The sequence below is a fragment of the Barbatula barbatula genome (assembly GCF_947034865.1).
Source record: "Barbatula barbatula genome assembly, chromosome: 11".
NCBI lineage: Eukaryota > Metazoa > Chordata > Actinopteri > Cypriniformes > Nemacheilidae > Barbatula > Barbatula barbatula.
Window position 1 is genome coordinate 19,921,714 of NC_136774.1, and position 11,106 is coordinate 19,932,819.

The 11,106-nt window shown below is 37.9% G+C and overlaps 3 protein-coding genes across 9 annotated transcripts in view; 1 reads left to right on the forward strand and 2 right to left on the reverse strand.

Moving 5' to 3' along the window:
• Positions 1-1,314, reverse strand: part of prkcz (protein kinase C, zeta) — a 69,434-nt gene extending 68,120 nt beyond the window's left edge. Inside the window, exon 1 of one of the 2 annotated variants that reach the window (XM_079468019.1) lies at positions 689-1,314. In XM_079468019.1, coding sequence (XP_079324145.1) covers positions 689-759 — 71 coding nt within the window. In that variant the 5' untranslated portion in view covers positions 760-1,314. The remainder of the gene's footprint in view (positions 1-688) is intronic. The other variant, XM_079468018.1, reaches the window with a different exon arrangement.
• LOC306900754 (uncharacterized protein) lies at positions 872-6,559 on the forward strand. Of its 5 annotated transcripts, none has more exons than XR_013787323.1 (9): positions 1,599-1,773; positions 2,776-2,811; positions 2,896-3,213; positions 3,310-3,621; positions 4,376-4,690; positions 4,855-5,004; positions 5,089-5,164; positions 5,650-5,979; positions 6,058-6,559. XR_013787323.1 is itself a non-coding variant. In XM_079468023.1 (8 exons), the coding sequence occupies exons 1-7, from the start codon at positions 2,581-2,583 to the stop codon at positions 5,124-5,126; spliced, it is 1,203 nt and encodes a 400-aa protein (XP_079324149.1). In that variant the 5' UTR covers positions 872-2,580; the 3' UTR covers positions 5,127-5,164; positions 5,650-6,559. The 5 variants fall into 5 exon arrangements, 3 of the variants coding, with proteins under 3 accessions (XP_079324149.1, XP_079324151.1, XP_079324150.1); XR_013787324.1 differs by having other exon boundaries at positions 1,685-2,614; XM_079468023.1 differs by having other exon boundaries at positions 872-2,614; positions 5,650-6,559.
• LOC306900756 (uncharacterized protein) lies at positions 6,141-9,087 on the reverse strand. 2 transcript variants are annotated; one of them, XM_079468029.1, is made up of 10 exons: positions 8,669-9,087; positions 8,452-8,550; positions 8,099-8,130; positions 7,985-8,010; positions 7,864-7,902; positions 7,716-7,793; positions 7,595-7,633; positions 7,448-7,525; positions 7,328-7,366; positions 6,141-7,249 (listed from the first exon to the last, which is right to left on the reverse strand). In XM_079468029.1, exons 1-10 carry the CDS (start codon positions 8,742-8,744, stop codon positions 7,036-7,038), a joined length of 720 nt encoding a protein of 239 aa, XP_079324155.1. In that variant the 5' UTR covers positions 8,745-9,087; the 3' UTR covers positions 6,141-7,035. The 2 variants fall into 2 exon arrangements, with proteins under 2 accessions (XP_079324155.1, XP_079324154.1); XM_079468028.1 differs by having other exon boundaries at positions 6,332-7,249; positions 7,448-7,510; positions 8,669-9,058.
• Between the last annotated feature and the right edge of the window lie 2,019 nt (positions 9,088-11,106).

The window sequence follows — 11,106 nt, forward strand, 5'->3', positions numbered from 1 at the left end:
GTGGGCACAGTAAATCATGCACCACAGCAAAGACATTTCTATCCCATAAAACCCGAGACCTCTAGAAAACTGGAATTTTATCCGCAACAAATCAAACTAAAACCAAAACTAAATACTACTGTATCCAATAGAATCATATGTAAAGACTTAAACTGTCCTTTAGTTTTCTTTTATAAACTAATACAAGTTCCAGTATATGTAAAGACTTAAACTTTCCTATAGTTTTCTTTTATAAACTAATAAAAGCTCCAATATATGTTAACACTTAAACTCCCTGTTGTTTTATTTTATAAACTAATAAAAGTTCTCATAAAAGTAAAGACTAGAAAAATATTAGGCTGCTACCATTAGTTTTTACACAACCTGCTCTGCAACAATATTTCAGATATACGAATAACAGTTTTTCGTATTTTTTGCTTGTTTCTTTCTATTAGTAATTGATGAATCGACGATTAACTTTTATTAGAGGGAACTAAACATTTGGAAACAAGAACCAAAATACACTCGGGAGACATAAAAAGTTTAAAATGTCAAAACGCTTGCCCTCTGCTGGAATGACACAAATATATTTCGCTTGACATAGAAAAGTTACTGAGCGGACGGCACCTACGCCCTTTAAAGCCAAAACACTGCAGGCCAACTTTAAACCAAAAGCGCACCTTCACCTGCGCAAGTTCACAACACTCACCCAGCGTAATGCGCCTTTATTTTCACATAGTCCGAGTGCACATCCATCACCGATCCGTTGCTCACAGGCATTATGAACTCCAAAAGTCTACAAACACTCTCGCGGGCAGAAAAACATACAACGAGAGTTCATTAAAACGCGATATTGCCACCGGACGCAAAGCGGCATGATTCCGATAGAACTGTATAGTACTGGCTTCGCGTCCTCGCTCCTCTCAACGTCACGTCACCGCGGAGGATTGTCTTTTGCTCACTGAAACGATCCATTTCCAAACGTGTTATTCAGCCTCTTTCCGGTGAGATGAGTTTTACGGTTGGGGTGCCTTTGCTATGGTTTCTCTTAGGGGCGGAGAGATCAACGGTGAAGTATGGATACTTCCAGGTCTGGATTGTCCTCGGATTCCACCTGTTGTTCACTTGCGCTTCCGTGGGACATTTCGTGTCAAATACATATATTTCAAAGTACACGTAACCTCACGATAGAATAGCGACAGGTCGGTGCGTTTCGCGCATAAATTGTTTTAGTCGTACCGGCATATTGTAGATTACGTGTACGCAGGTGGATAACGGTTTGCACGGCGGTGGACGTCCAGCCTGTTCCTCTCTCGCGACAGACCGATTGCTTATCCAATTAAAAAGAACTAGGCCGCCGACAGAGAGGGCTGTGCTCGGAATTACATTCGTATTTGGACATAATATTAATTCGCCAGTTTTGTCAAATTATATGTATTAACTTGTACGTGTAAAGTATCTTTTAATTTGCCTTTTGTTTATTTTAACTGTAACAAAAAATTTGAACTGAAAGCGCACAACTAAGACGTGTTTATAATGATTAATTCATAAAGGCCGTTGTATTTGTAAATTCCATATAAAAAGCGATCATTTAAACACCGTACCCCAAAGCAAGATTCGTGCATTTTGATCATTAACTAATGTGGCGTAAAGGAATTGTGAACTTCCTGTTTGGTAATGCTAACTTGATCCGCTAGGTGTCATCGCAGGATTTATGCGCAGAAAAAGACTGTCGAAAAGGGTGGCGATGTCCGTAATCTTCACACATGCTGCTGGAAGATAATTTAGCGTGTGGTATGGACAAAACGTTATTTTAATACCCGTGCAATGGTGAAAAGACTTAAATAGAATAACTAGTAAATTAATTCAAATTAAAAATAGGATTGAACAGTAGCAAGGATATTTCTAAACGCCCTCGCGACACGTATGTATGTATGTATGTGAATATTTAATTTTGTACTTTTACCAAATAAGATCATATATTTTACAATTTTATAAAATACAAGTCCTCGAGCCAATCAACGTGGTTGAATGTTTATTGTGCGCAAGTGTTGCGCAACTCGACGGCAACGTCACGGGTCTGCCACAGGAGTAGAGACATGAAAACATCCAAATTCACCTCATCTGCCTCATCGTGACATTGTTTGGGGAAATGCCGCAACCGAAAGGAACTCTAATTAAAAAAACGTTACCGAATACATATCTATGTGCTTAGCTGTTGTAAACCTTTATTTTATCACGCTTTGCGAGAAACTCCTCACTAAAGGCTAGCGTTAGCACAGTAGCCGTCCCACAGGTAGATTCTATATCTGAATTGGTTCGCGATATTATTCAGCGTTACGTCTTTTCAGTATGGCATATGATCAATAATATGTTTGTTAATCACCTGCCAATGAATAGAGACCTTGAAGATATTCAGAAGCGCTAGTTAGCCAGCTAGGAAACTGAAGTGCTATGCAGCAACTTGTTCCTTCTCCACGAACGGACCGAGACTTTAAATCAAACATCAGCTTTGGGGCTACTTGCATCGACATTAAGTCCTTTAGTTAGTCAATAAATGAGCTAAAAGCCCTTGTACCTGCGTTACATGGGAAATCTACAATGTCGAGGTTTCTCCTGGGCCTGGTAATGCTCGGTTAGTACAATTCATTGAACATTTAGAACGAAAGTGTGACACGATGTGTAAACAACTTTATGCTTGAACTTAGATTGTTTGTTTCATAAACTTTAAGAGTCGAGCTTAAACGCGTTTTGTCTGGTTATGTGCTTATTGCAACTTTCTCGTTTTTGAAACAGGATGTAATGTTGCTGTTGAGGATGTTCATGCATTTGGTGAGTACGATGTCATCTTCTGAGATGCCAATCGATAAACATCTTATATGGATTAGATACATTTTTTCCCCAATATTTTCACAGATGAAGCCATCACCAGACTTTGGAACGACAGACCAGGAGAAAGGTGTTCTGGAAGAGTGGAGATACGACAGGTGCATCAGTGGGGTACCGTGTGCCAGCGGGGTTGGGATCTCGAAGACGCTGCGGTTGTTTGCAGAGAGCTCAACTGTGGTTTTGTGTTGGATGTTCCGAATGGCGCTCGTTTCGGACGGCCCAGCGGAGAGGTGTTGTGGAGGGATATGAAATGTTCGGGCGATGAGTTTGCCCTCGACCTTTGTGAACGCAACCTCAATGAGGGAATGTGTACACACGATGAAGATGCTGGAGTGGAGTGCACGGGTAAAATTAAAATAAACGTATTGAAAGATTTGAAAAGTTTTGGATGCTTTTTATTATGTGTTGAAAATATGTAGTCAAATTTGTTTCTTTATCAAGGTAAACTTCCTGCACCTACCCTGTCTATTCACTCGCGGTTCTATGTCTATTCGGCCGGAGAGGCTGTTCACTTTAAATGCACTGCCCCATACTGGCAGTCTGTCATTGACTTTCATCTGTACAAAAGAGGTGTGAGCACTCCACTGGTGACCCAGCGAGCTGACCCCAGGCAGCTGACCGTGGATTTGACCCTGTCGGACCTGGAAATCTCTCACCAGGGCAGCTACAGTTGTCTGTACAGGATTCACAGCAAAGTGGGGAACTCCCCCTCAGGAAATTCTCCGCATAGCAACTTGATCAACATCACAGTCTGTAAGTAATCGTGTTTGCCTCCACAGGACAAAAGATTCTAAGCCATAAATGTAAACGTCTTGATGATCTGTGATATCTAGACTAGTGATGCACCGAAACGAAATCGTGGGTTGAAACACTAAAAGCTTTTTTACCTTTCATCTAAACCCTGAAGTTTTAGAATTATTCTGGAATATTATTATATACATAACAGTAGTCAAGTTATAGGCAAACTAGGCAGCTCTTGCTAATACAAGAAGTTTATATATGGTGCACGATCATTTAAATGAAAACAACACGCAGAACACGGAGGGGGTCTGTTCATGTAAACGGGCTTAAAATGACCTGCAGTGATATCACTACTTACGTTAGATACACCATCACTTACTGACCGATCATTCTGCTAATCGTTCACATATTAAGAGTTTGCGGTGTTTAAAGTTCGGCTTTAACACATGCACGAGTCAATGCGCATGATCTCCGATAATAAAGAAACAAGAAACCGGCCACGCACAGTCGTGTATCACACTTGCGTGTCATTTTCTGTCTGCTGGTTTTGAGCTGTTCTTGTTATATTTGTTAGTTTCAACCTTTGTTGTGGTGCGCTTACATGATCATCCTTTGATAACACCTAGAGTGAAAGCGAGCGCCAGCACTGAAGGGACACGTGCAGGCACTGGATATTTTGGCTTTTATTTCGGCCGAAACCAATAATGCCATTTCTGAAACTTCGATGGATCACTTATCTAGACTAACCTTTATTTTCTGTCTTCAGTGGAGATTCACACTCCTCAAATCTGGTACAACACCTCTCCTGAAGCACGGCCAGGCTGGGTCATCCGGGGACAAAGTTTCAATGTCACCTGCTTCACTCAACCTCAGTACCCGGGAGGTTCCTTTCAGCTGCGCCTGATCAGACCCAATGGGACTGTGCGGCACTCTTTGCCAGCCCTCACTCCCACTGTCACTTTCACCTTCTCTAATGCCCAGTCCAGTAATGAAGGTTACTACTGTTGTTTATACAAGGTCCAGACTGGAGAGCGGACATTTATCTCGAGAGAAAGTCAGCCTTTACCCATCTCCATACGAGGTAAGGCATACAGGACTCAAGTGTTTCCTCAATTTTTCTGTATTGTCGTGGTTTCATCCTGTGTGGATATTAAATTCTAAAGATCTAAGATTATTTTGTTTGAGGGTATTAATTATAACTTAATATTAACCTAATGCAAGCTTTATGTTTCATGGCAATCTCAGAAGTGGATCCGGTGATGAGCCCAGTGGTTATCAGTTTAGTGGTTTCTGGTCTGACCTTTGTGGTAGCAACATGTGCCATTCTGATTTTTGCCAAAGTGTACTGCAAGAAAGTGAGAAAACCCACTGAACTGGAACGAGAGAGCAGGACTTGTAAGTAATGTCATGATTTAAAAAATATTCAGGCATCGGAATGAAATGTTTTATTCACGGAACAGTTGTGTTTTGTAATTACAGGTGTTGACAACACATACATAGCCTTGACAATCCAGTGATGGAAATGTTAAAAGAAAGCTAGTGCGAGTTTGTTCAGGTGAGGCATTTAAGATAGCATTGATATAATTATGGTAGAGTCACAAGTAAAAATACATTTTGGTTGCCAAAATCTGGCATTCTGCGTAACTGCCCATCATAAAATCTGGTTGAAAATGTTGTTCAAATTCCTGCTTCACGCTGCTGTATATTAAACATTGAATGATTCAATATTGGCTATGAATTTGACTTCCACAACTGTTTTAGAATTTACATACATTACGCATTTGGCTGACAGTTTTATTTAAAAAGATACTTTAGCCAAAAATTTTAAATTTATTATTTTCTTCCCCTCATGTCATTCCAAAGTCAGCGTTTCTCAATATATCTGTTTTGTATTCCACAGAAGAGTCATATACATATTTTCAATGACACGAGGTTGTAACATTCACTGAATTTGTCTAGAACAACTGATCTGGGTTTAATTTGCTTTATTTGACAAAGACATAGCTGTATTCTAATTGGTTGTATGCTTTCCTGTTTCAGCAAACCGAGGCGTCTCTAAACTGGTCTGACTGAAGTTGATGTTTTAATGACCTGTACCAACCAAAAGGCCACAGAAATCATTTCCTTCAATTTGTAACTTTCTTTTGGTTGCAGTGGTATCAGGATTGTCATTGGTTGACGTTTTTTCTTTTTGAAAAAAAGATATGGGAGAATTTTTGCCATAAGTAAATGCTGACATCATGAGACATGAAATAGAGGTGACACTACAGAACAACACTAGCTGTTGCACTAACATAGTTAAAAAGGGCTTTTGGTTCTTGGAGGTACTTTATGTCCAACCTCTCCCGAGGTCTTCCCATATTGTTGCAGGTAAAGACTCGAAAACTGTGAAATGTGTTCTCTCTCTGAGAGCCAATATAATTTGAATATTATTTTTTTCTACTACAGTTGTGTTTAAAGACCCGGTGTAAACATTGTTTGGTTAATCACAGCTGGGAAAAGGGACAGAAAACCCTATGAACAAACTTCATCACAGCACGTCACTTAGACAGGTCTATTTTAATTGTCTTGTTTGTTACTTTTTGGGTTTTGATATGAAAATTTTCTCTCTGAACTCTATTACCAGATCTGGATGCTTAAACTCTTTTTCACTGTGAACTAGAGACATGTACTGAACAAAGAAACAGGAACACTACTCGCACTCCATTTGTTTAGTTTTGTTGATTTAAGCCAGTTTATCTTCCTTTATTTACTGTAATAGTGTGCCCATAAAAATGATGTTTTAAAGAGCAAAATTCCCAAAAAGTAACATGAAACACTGCTGGTGAATACTGTTACATCCAAGTTGTGCAATTTGTAGAAATAATGGTTGTTCTTTTGTTGTATGTTTTTGGTACGTGTAAGGCTATTTGTAGTCTTTTATTTTACCATTAAAAAAATCAATTTTGGCAAATGCCTTATGTGATTTCAAAGACAACTGCAAAGAAACAGAAGTGGTTTTCAGATTAAGTTATATCCAGATTTGTCATGACATTCAATGTGACTTAAGGCTATCCAAACAAAAGTCAGACACTCGAATATTAGAAAAAAAACCTATTGTACAACCCATGAACATCAATTCTACATAAAGTGTGACTTTAATACTAATTTAAAGGTTAGCAGGTTTTAGCAGTCAGAAAAACAAGCAATGGAATATGCAAAACTATACTGTAGCTTGACCTAGAAACAGATAATCAGAAATTAAATGTCATAAAAATACTTCAACAGGTGCATCCTGTAACACGCACTTCCCTGAAATTCACAAAGGAGTTAAAGAACATACAATGCATGTTAAATAAGCATTGTATGCTGCCAGTTGTTAAAAAAGCACCCAACATATTGAATCTGTTGTAACATTTAGTTGATAAGATGACAAAATAAAAGTCGCTATGTCAGTCTTTCGATGGGATCTGCAGATTCCATGTTTATAAAAACCAAGTACAGAAGTCCAGACACAATTAAAAAGACTAATATCTGTAACCAAACTGGAACCAGACGTGTTGAACCGTTCTCTGGTGGTTCTTTGCTTTGAGACTCTGGGGGCAAGTTTCTGGACAGTGGCAGGTTGCGATATGATGCCTGTGATCTATATATAGGAGGCCTTAAAAACAGATTCACTGTTTTAATTATATATCACACATTCAGTCTAAATCAGTATACACTAACAAAGACAACTTACTCATCCGTGTAGCCCCCATATCTATAACCAGACTGTGCTCTGGTGAACCGTAAAAAAATGCTGTTAGTTAACTATTTCATAATCAGAATTTAGACAACTATAAATTTCATAATCACTTACCTGTCGCTTACTAAATCATAATGTGAGTTTTTGGACTGTGTCATGTTGCGATATTCCTGTGACCTATATATAGGAAGCCTTCAAAAATGAAATTACAGCGTTTAGTTCATTGACACTTATTTTAGTCAATAGAAAAAGACGACTTACTCATCCGTGTAGCCCCCATATCTATAACCAGGCTGTGCTCTGGTGAACCGTAAAAAAAAACTGTTAGTTTAACTATTTCATAATCAGAATTTAGACAACTATAAGTTTCATAATCACTTACCTGTCGCTTACTAAATCATAATGTGAGTTTTTGGACTGTGTCATGTTGCGATATTCCTGTGTCCTATATATAGGAAGCCTTCAAAAATACAATAACAGCATTTAGTTTATTGACACTTATTTTAATACACTAGAAAAATATGACTTACTCATCCGTGTATTCCCCCCATCTATGATCAGGCAGTGTTCTGATGAAACGAAAAACCCTGCTTTTAGTTTCACAACTTTAGCATAGCAATTTTAAACACTGTGAATTTTAGAATCACCTACCTGTTGCTTACTAAATCATACTGTGCCTGAAAGGAACAAACGCACAGTTAACATGCCAATAAGAATACACATAAAGTTTAATAGAGATACGTAGGTGATCTTGATTTTACTTACTGGTCTGTCACGATGAACGTAGGTGACCTCCTCTATAAAGCAAGGATACAAGCACGTCTTTTATTTTTCATATAGGTTATCTTAAAGCTTCAGAAGACAGACTGCAAGATTATTTCTAATCTTAGAGGTCTAAAATATAAATCACAAAAGCCAGTCCCTATGAATGTTTTAATGAAACGTATTGCCCTATTGTAAAAGCATGAAATCAAATCAAGTTAGGATGGATGTAGACCAAGATAGCTGATCTCTATGAGGCCACAGTTAAAATAAAATAAGAAATACATGATCATAGTGTCATGTGCCATTACAAATCTAAAGCTGAACATGTAAAACGATGTTCTTTATATACTTACCTGCATCTTCTCTATAATTTGTCCTGTCAGACTGGGGTTTTTTTCTCTGTTTAGCCATGGCTTCTCTAAGCTTCTTCTCATAAAGGGCTCTCGTGGAGTCTGTTGATTTTTCATATTTATTAAACGCGAAAATATCTAATTCACCTTAAAACTAGAAACAACCCATTCACACCCGAACTGGCTAAAATAACAATAATAGACATTTCACGGCTCTTACCGACCACGGGACCATGTTTTATTCCGTAATCATCCAGTAGCCATCGGATCTCGTCCATCGATTTACCGCTTAACATCGTCTTGACTGACACTCGGAGAAAATGACGGAATTGAAATGCTAGTAGATGCTTCTCGTTTTTGATAAAAGTGAAAATAGAACCGAGCCAAGAAAACGATGCGAGGACGTGAAATATGTGCTGTAGCAAAACACGTACGTTAAATTGACTGACGTGTGTGTCGAGGCATAGTTACACTGTTAACAATAATTAGATCGAGTTAAACATGCAGTACGCGTGACGTCTGCAAAACACAACAAGAAAATATCAGCTGTTGTTACATGATCGCACCAAATCCACATCCGACTAACTTGTAAACAATATGACGCGCTTCCGCAAAGCGACCAATCGGGGACCGATGTTCATGAGGCGGTGAGCGAAATCATTATTCTATAAAAAATGAGTCTCCGTACAAAACCAACATTTTAAAAATCACTTATTTAAAATAAAACAACATTTAAATAAAATATTAATAATAATAACTTAATTTTTTTTCTGGCAGCTAATGTTAACAATGTGACTACAATCATGCCGTACTTCTTATTATTGTGGCATTGATAATAATGATAATAATAATAACAACAAACTTAATACATTATTTTAGAAACATAAAATACGTTAAACTGGCACCCTTTATTAACTAATGGATTAACTAATCTACTGCTCTGTAACCTATAAACTGCATTAACTCATCTTCTGGACTGCAAACTATTTACTGCATTAAATCGTATTAACTGCATTATATCGTTATTGCACCGTAACTTTAATAACTGCATTAACTTCAACTACTGCATTAACTCACCTATTGCACTGCAACTTTAATAGCCAATGTCAATCATCTATGCATACCTAAGTCACTTGCACTATTTTAGTCTAAATTATTATCTGTTCATAGCCACCTGTACATTAATGTTCATAGTATATAGCCATCTGTATATATTGTTCATAGTATATACCTACTGTCATATTTTCATAGAACATTCCTACTGCAAAATATTTTTATAGTCCATGCCCACTGTATTATATTCTCTCATATTGTATTCTGTATTTATTCTAACTGTATATCCTGCACTTGCTAACTGCACTTCTGGTTAGACCTAAACTACATTTCGTTACACTGTACTTGTATATGTGTAATGACAATAAAGTTGAATCTAATCTAATCTTTATTAGACATTGCACAAAGGTTTTGTAAATGCATGTGTATTTGTAAAAAATAAAGGAATGTGTGCTCACAACAACACTACTAGGAGACACGTATGGCCACAAGGGGACACAAATATCGATCTTTCAGTTTATCAATTCACTTCTTGTCTGGTAAGGGACTAGGATTGGGAAAAGGTTTAAAAGTATCATATTTTTATTGCTTATTTGGTTGAATTTGTGTTATTTAAGTGTTCTCTGCTAAAAAGAAAGCAATAGAAACCGTCAGTCATTCTAATGGATGTGATGGAAAATGTATTGGTTTTAAAGAAAGCTGTAATGGTTTCTACGGGTCTACTGATAATGCAGAATCTGTCTTTCTTTTCTTTTGTGTGTAATGGTAGTACCGCATTCACATGCCATGAATCAAAGAGCGCTGAAGTTAAATTCAATTTGTAAATGCACAAAGTAAAACACTATGATCTAAGGCATCACCTTACAGGGTTATTTCATATAGACCCCCTGCCTGATGCATCGAGGTCATCCGTAATCACAGTGATGCCTCGGGTGACTGATTGCAAGAGCATCCAGCAGAGCTGACTGAAAGCTTCATTTACAGATGCTGTGTTCTTCAAATCCCTCCAATTTCCTTACACTCCCCGAGGCACAGTCATTGTTGTGCCAAACACATTCGTCGGTCACTGCGGATAAGAAGAAGTCATATCATGATATCCCATTAGACCTGTGCGGCTACTATGAGCCTTAGAATGTCACACTATTAGCATTCCACATTTGCCCCAACCTCCAGCTGTAGAGGTAAAATGAACAAAGTCGCAGGCAGCAAGTCAATACGCTCTTTCGCCCAACCTTCGAATGAAGAGCCGAGCAGAATTTCAAAAACCCAAGGCTGCGCTCTCAATCTGAAGGTCATGCTGTCATGATCAAAGTTGCCCTCTTTTGGTCAGATGTTGTTGGGAGAACGAGAAAGACTTTGCACCTTATGCCGTGTTTTGAATTACAAAGATTATATAAAATGTGTCTGTTCAGAAATATGTCATTCAACGTTTTATGTGACAAAAATTATTATGCGCAAAATTCCACAAACTCTCTTCTTGTCATGTTTTGTCATACAGGGCTCTTGAGTTTTTTGTATCAGGGGATTAGAAATGTAATTGATGTAACATCGTAACATATTGCTACATTCATTTTGAGTATCATAGATTAAGAGGAAAGTTTTTTT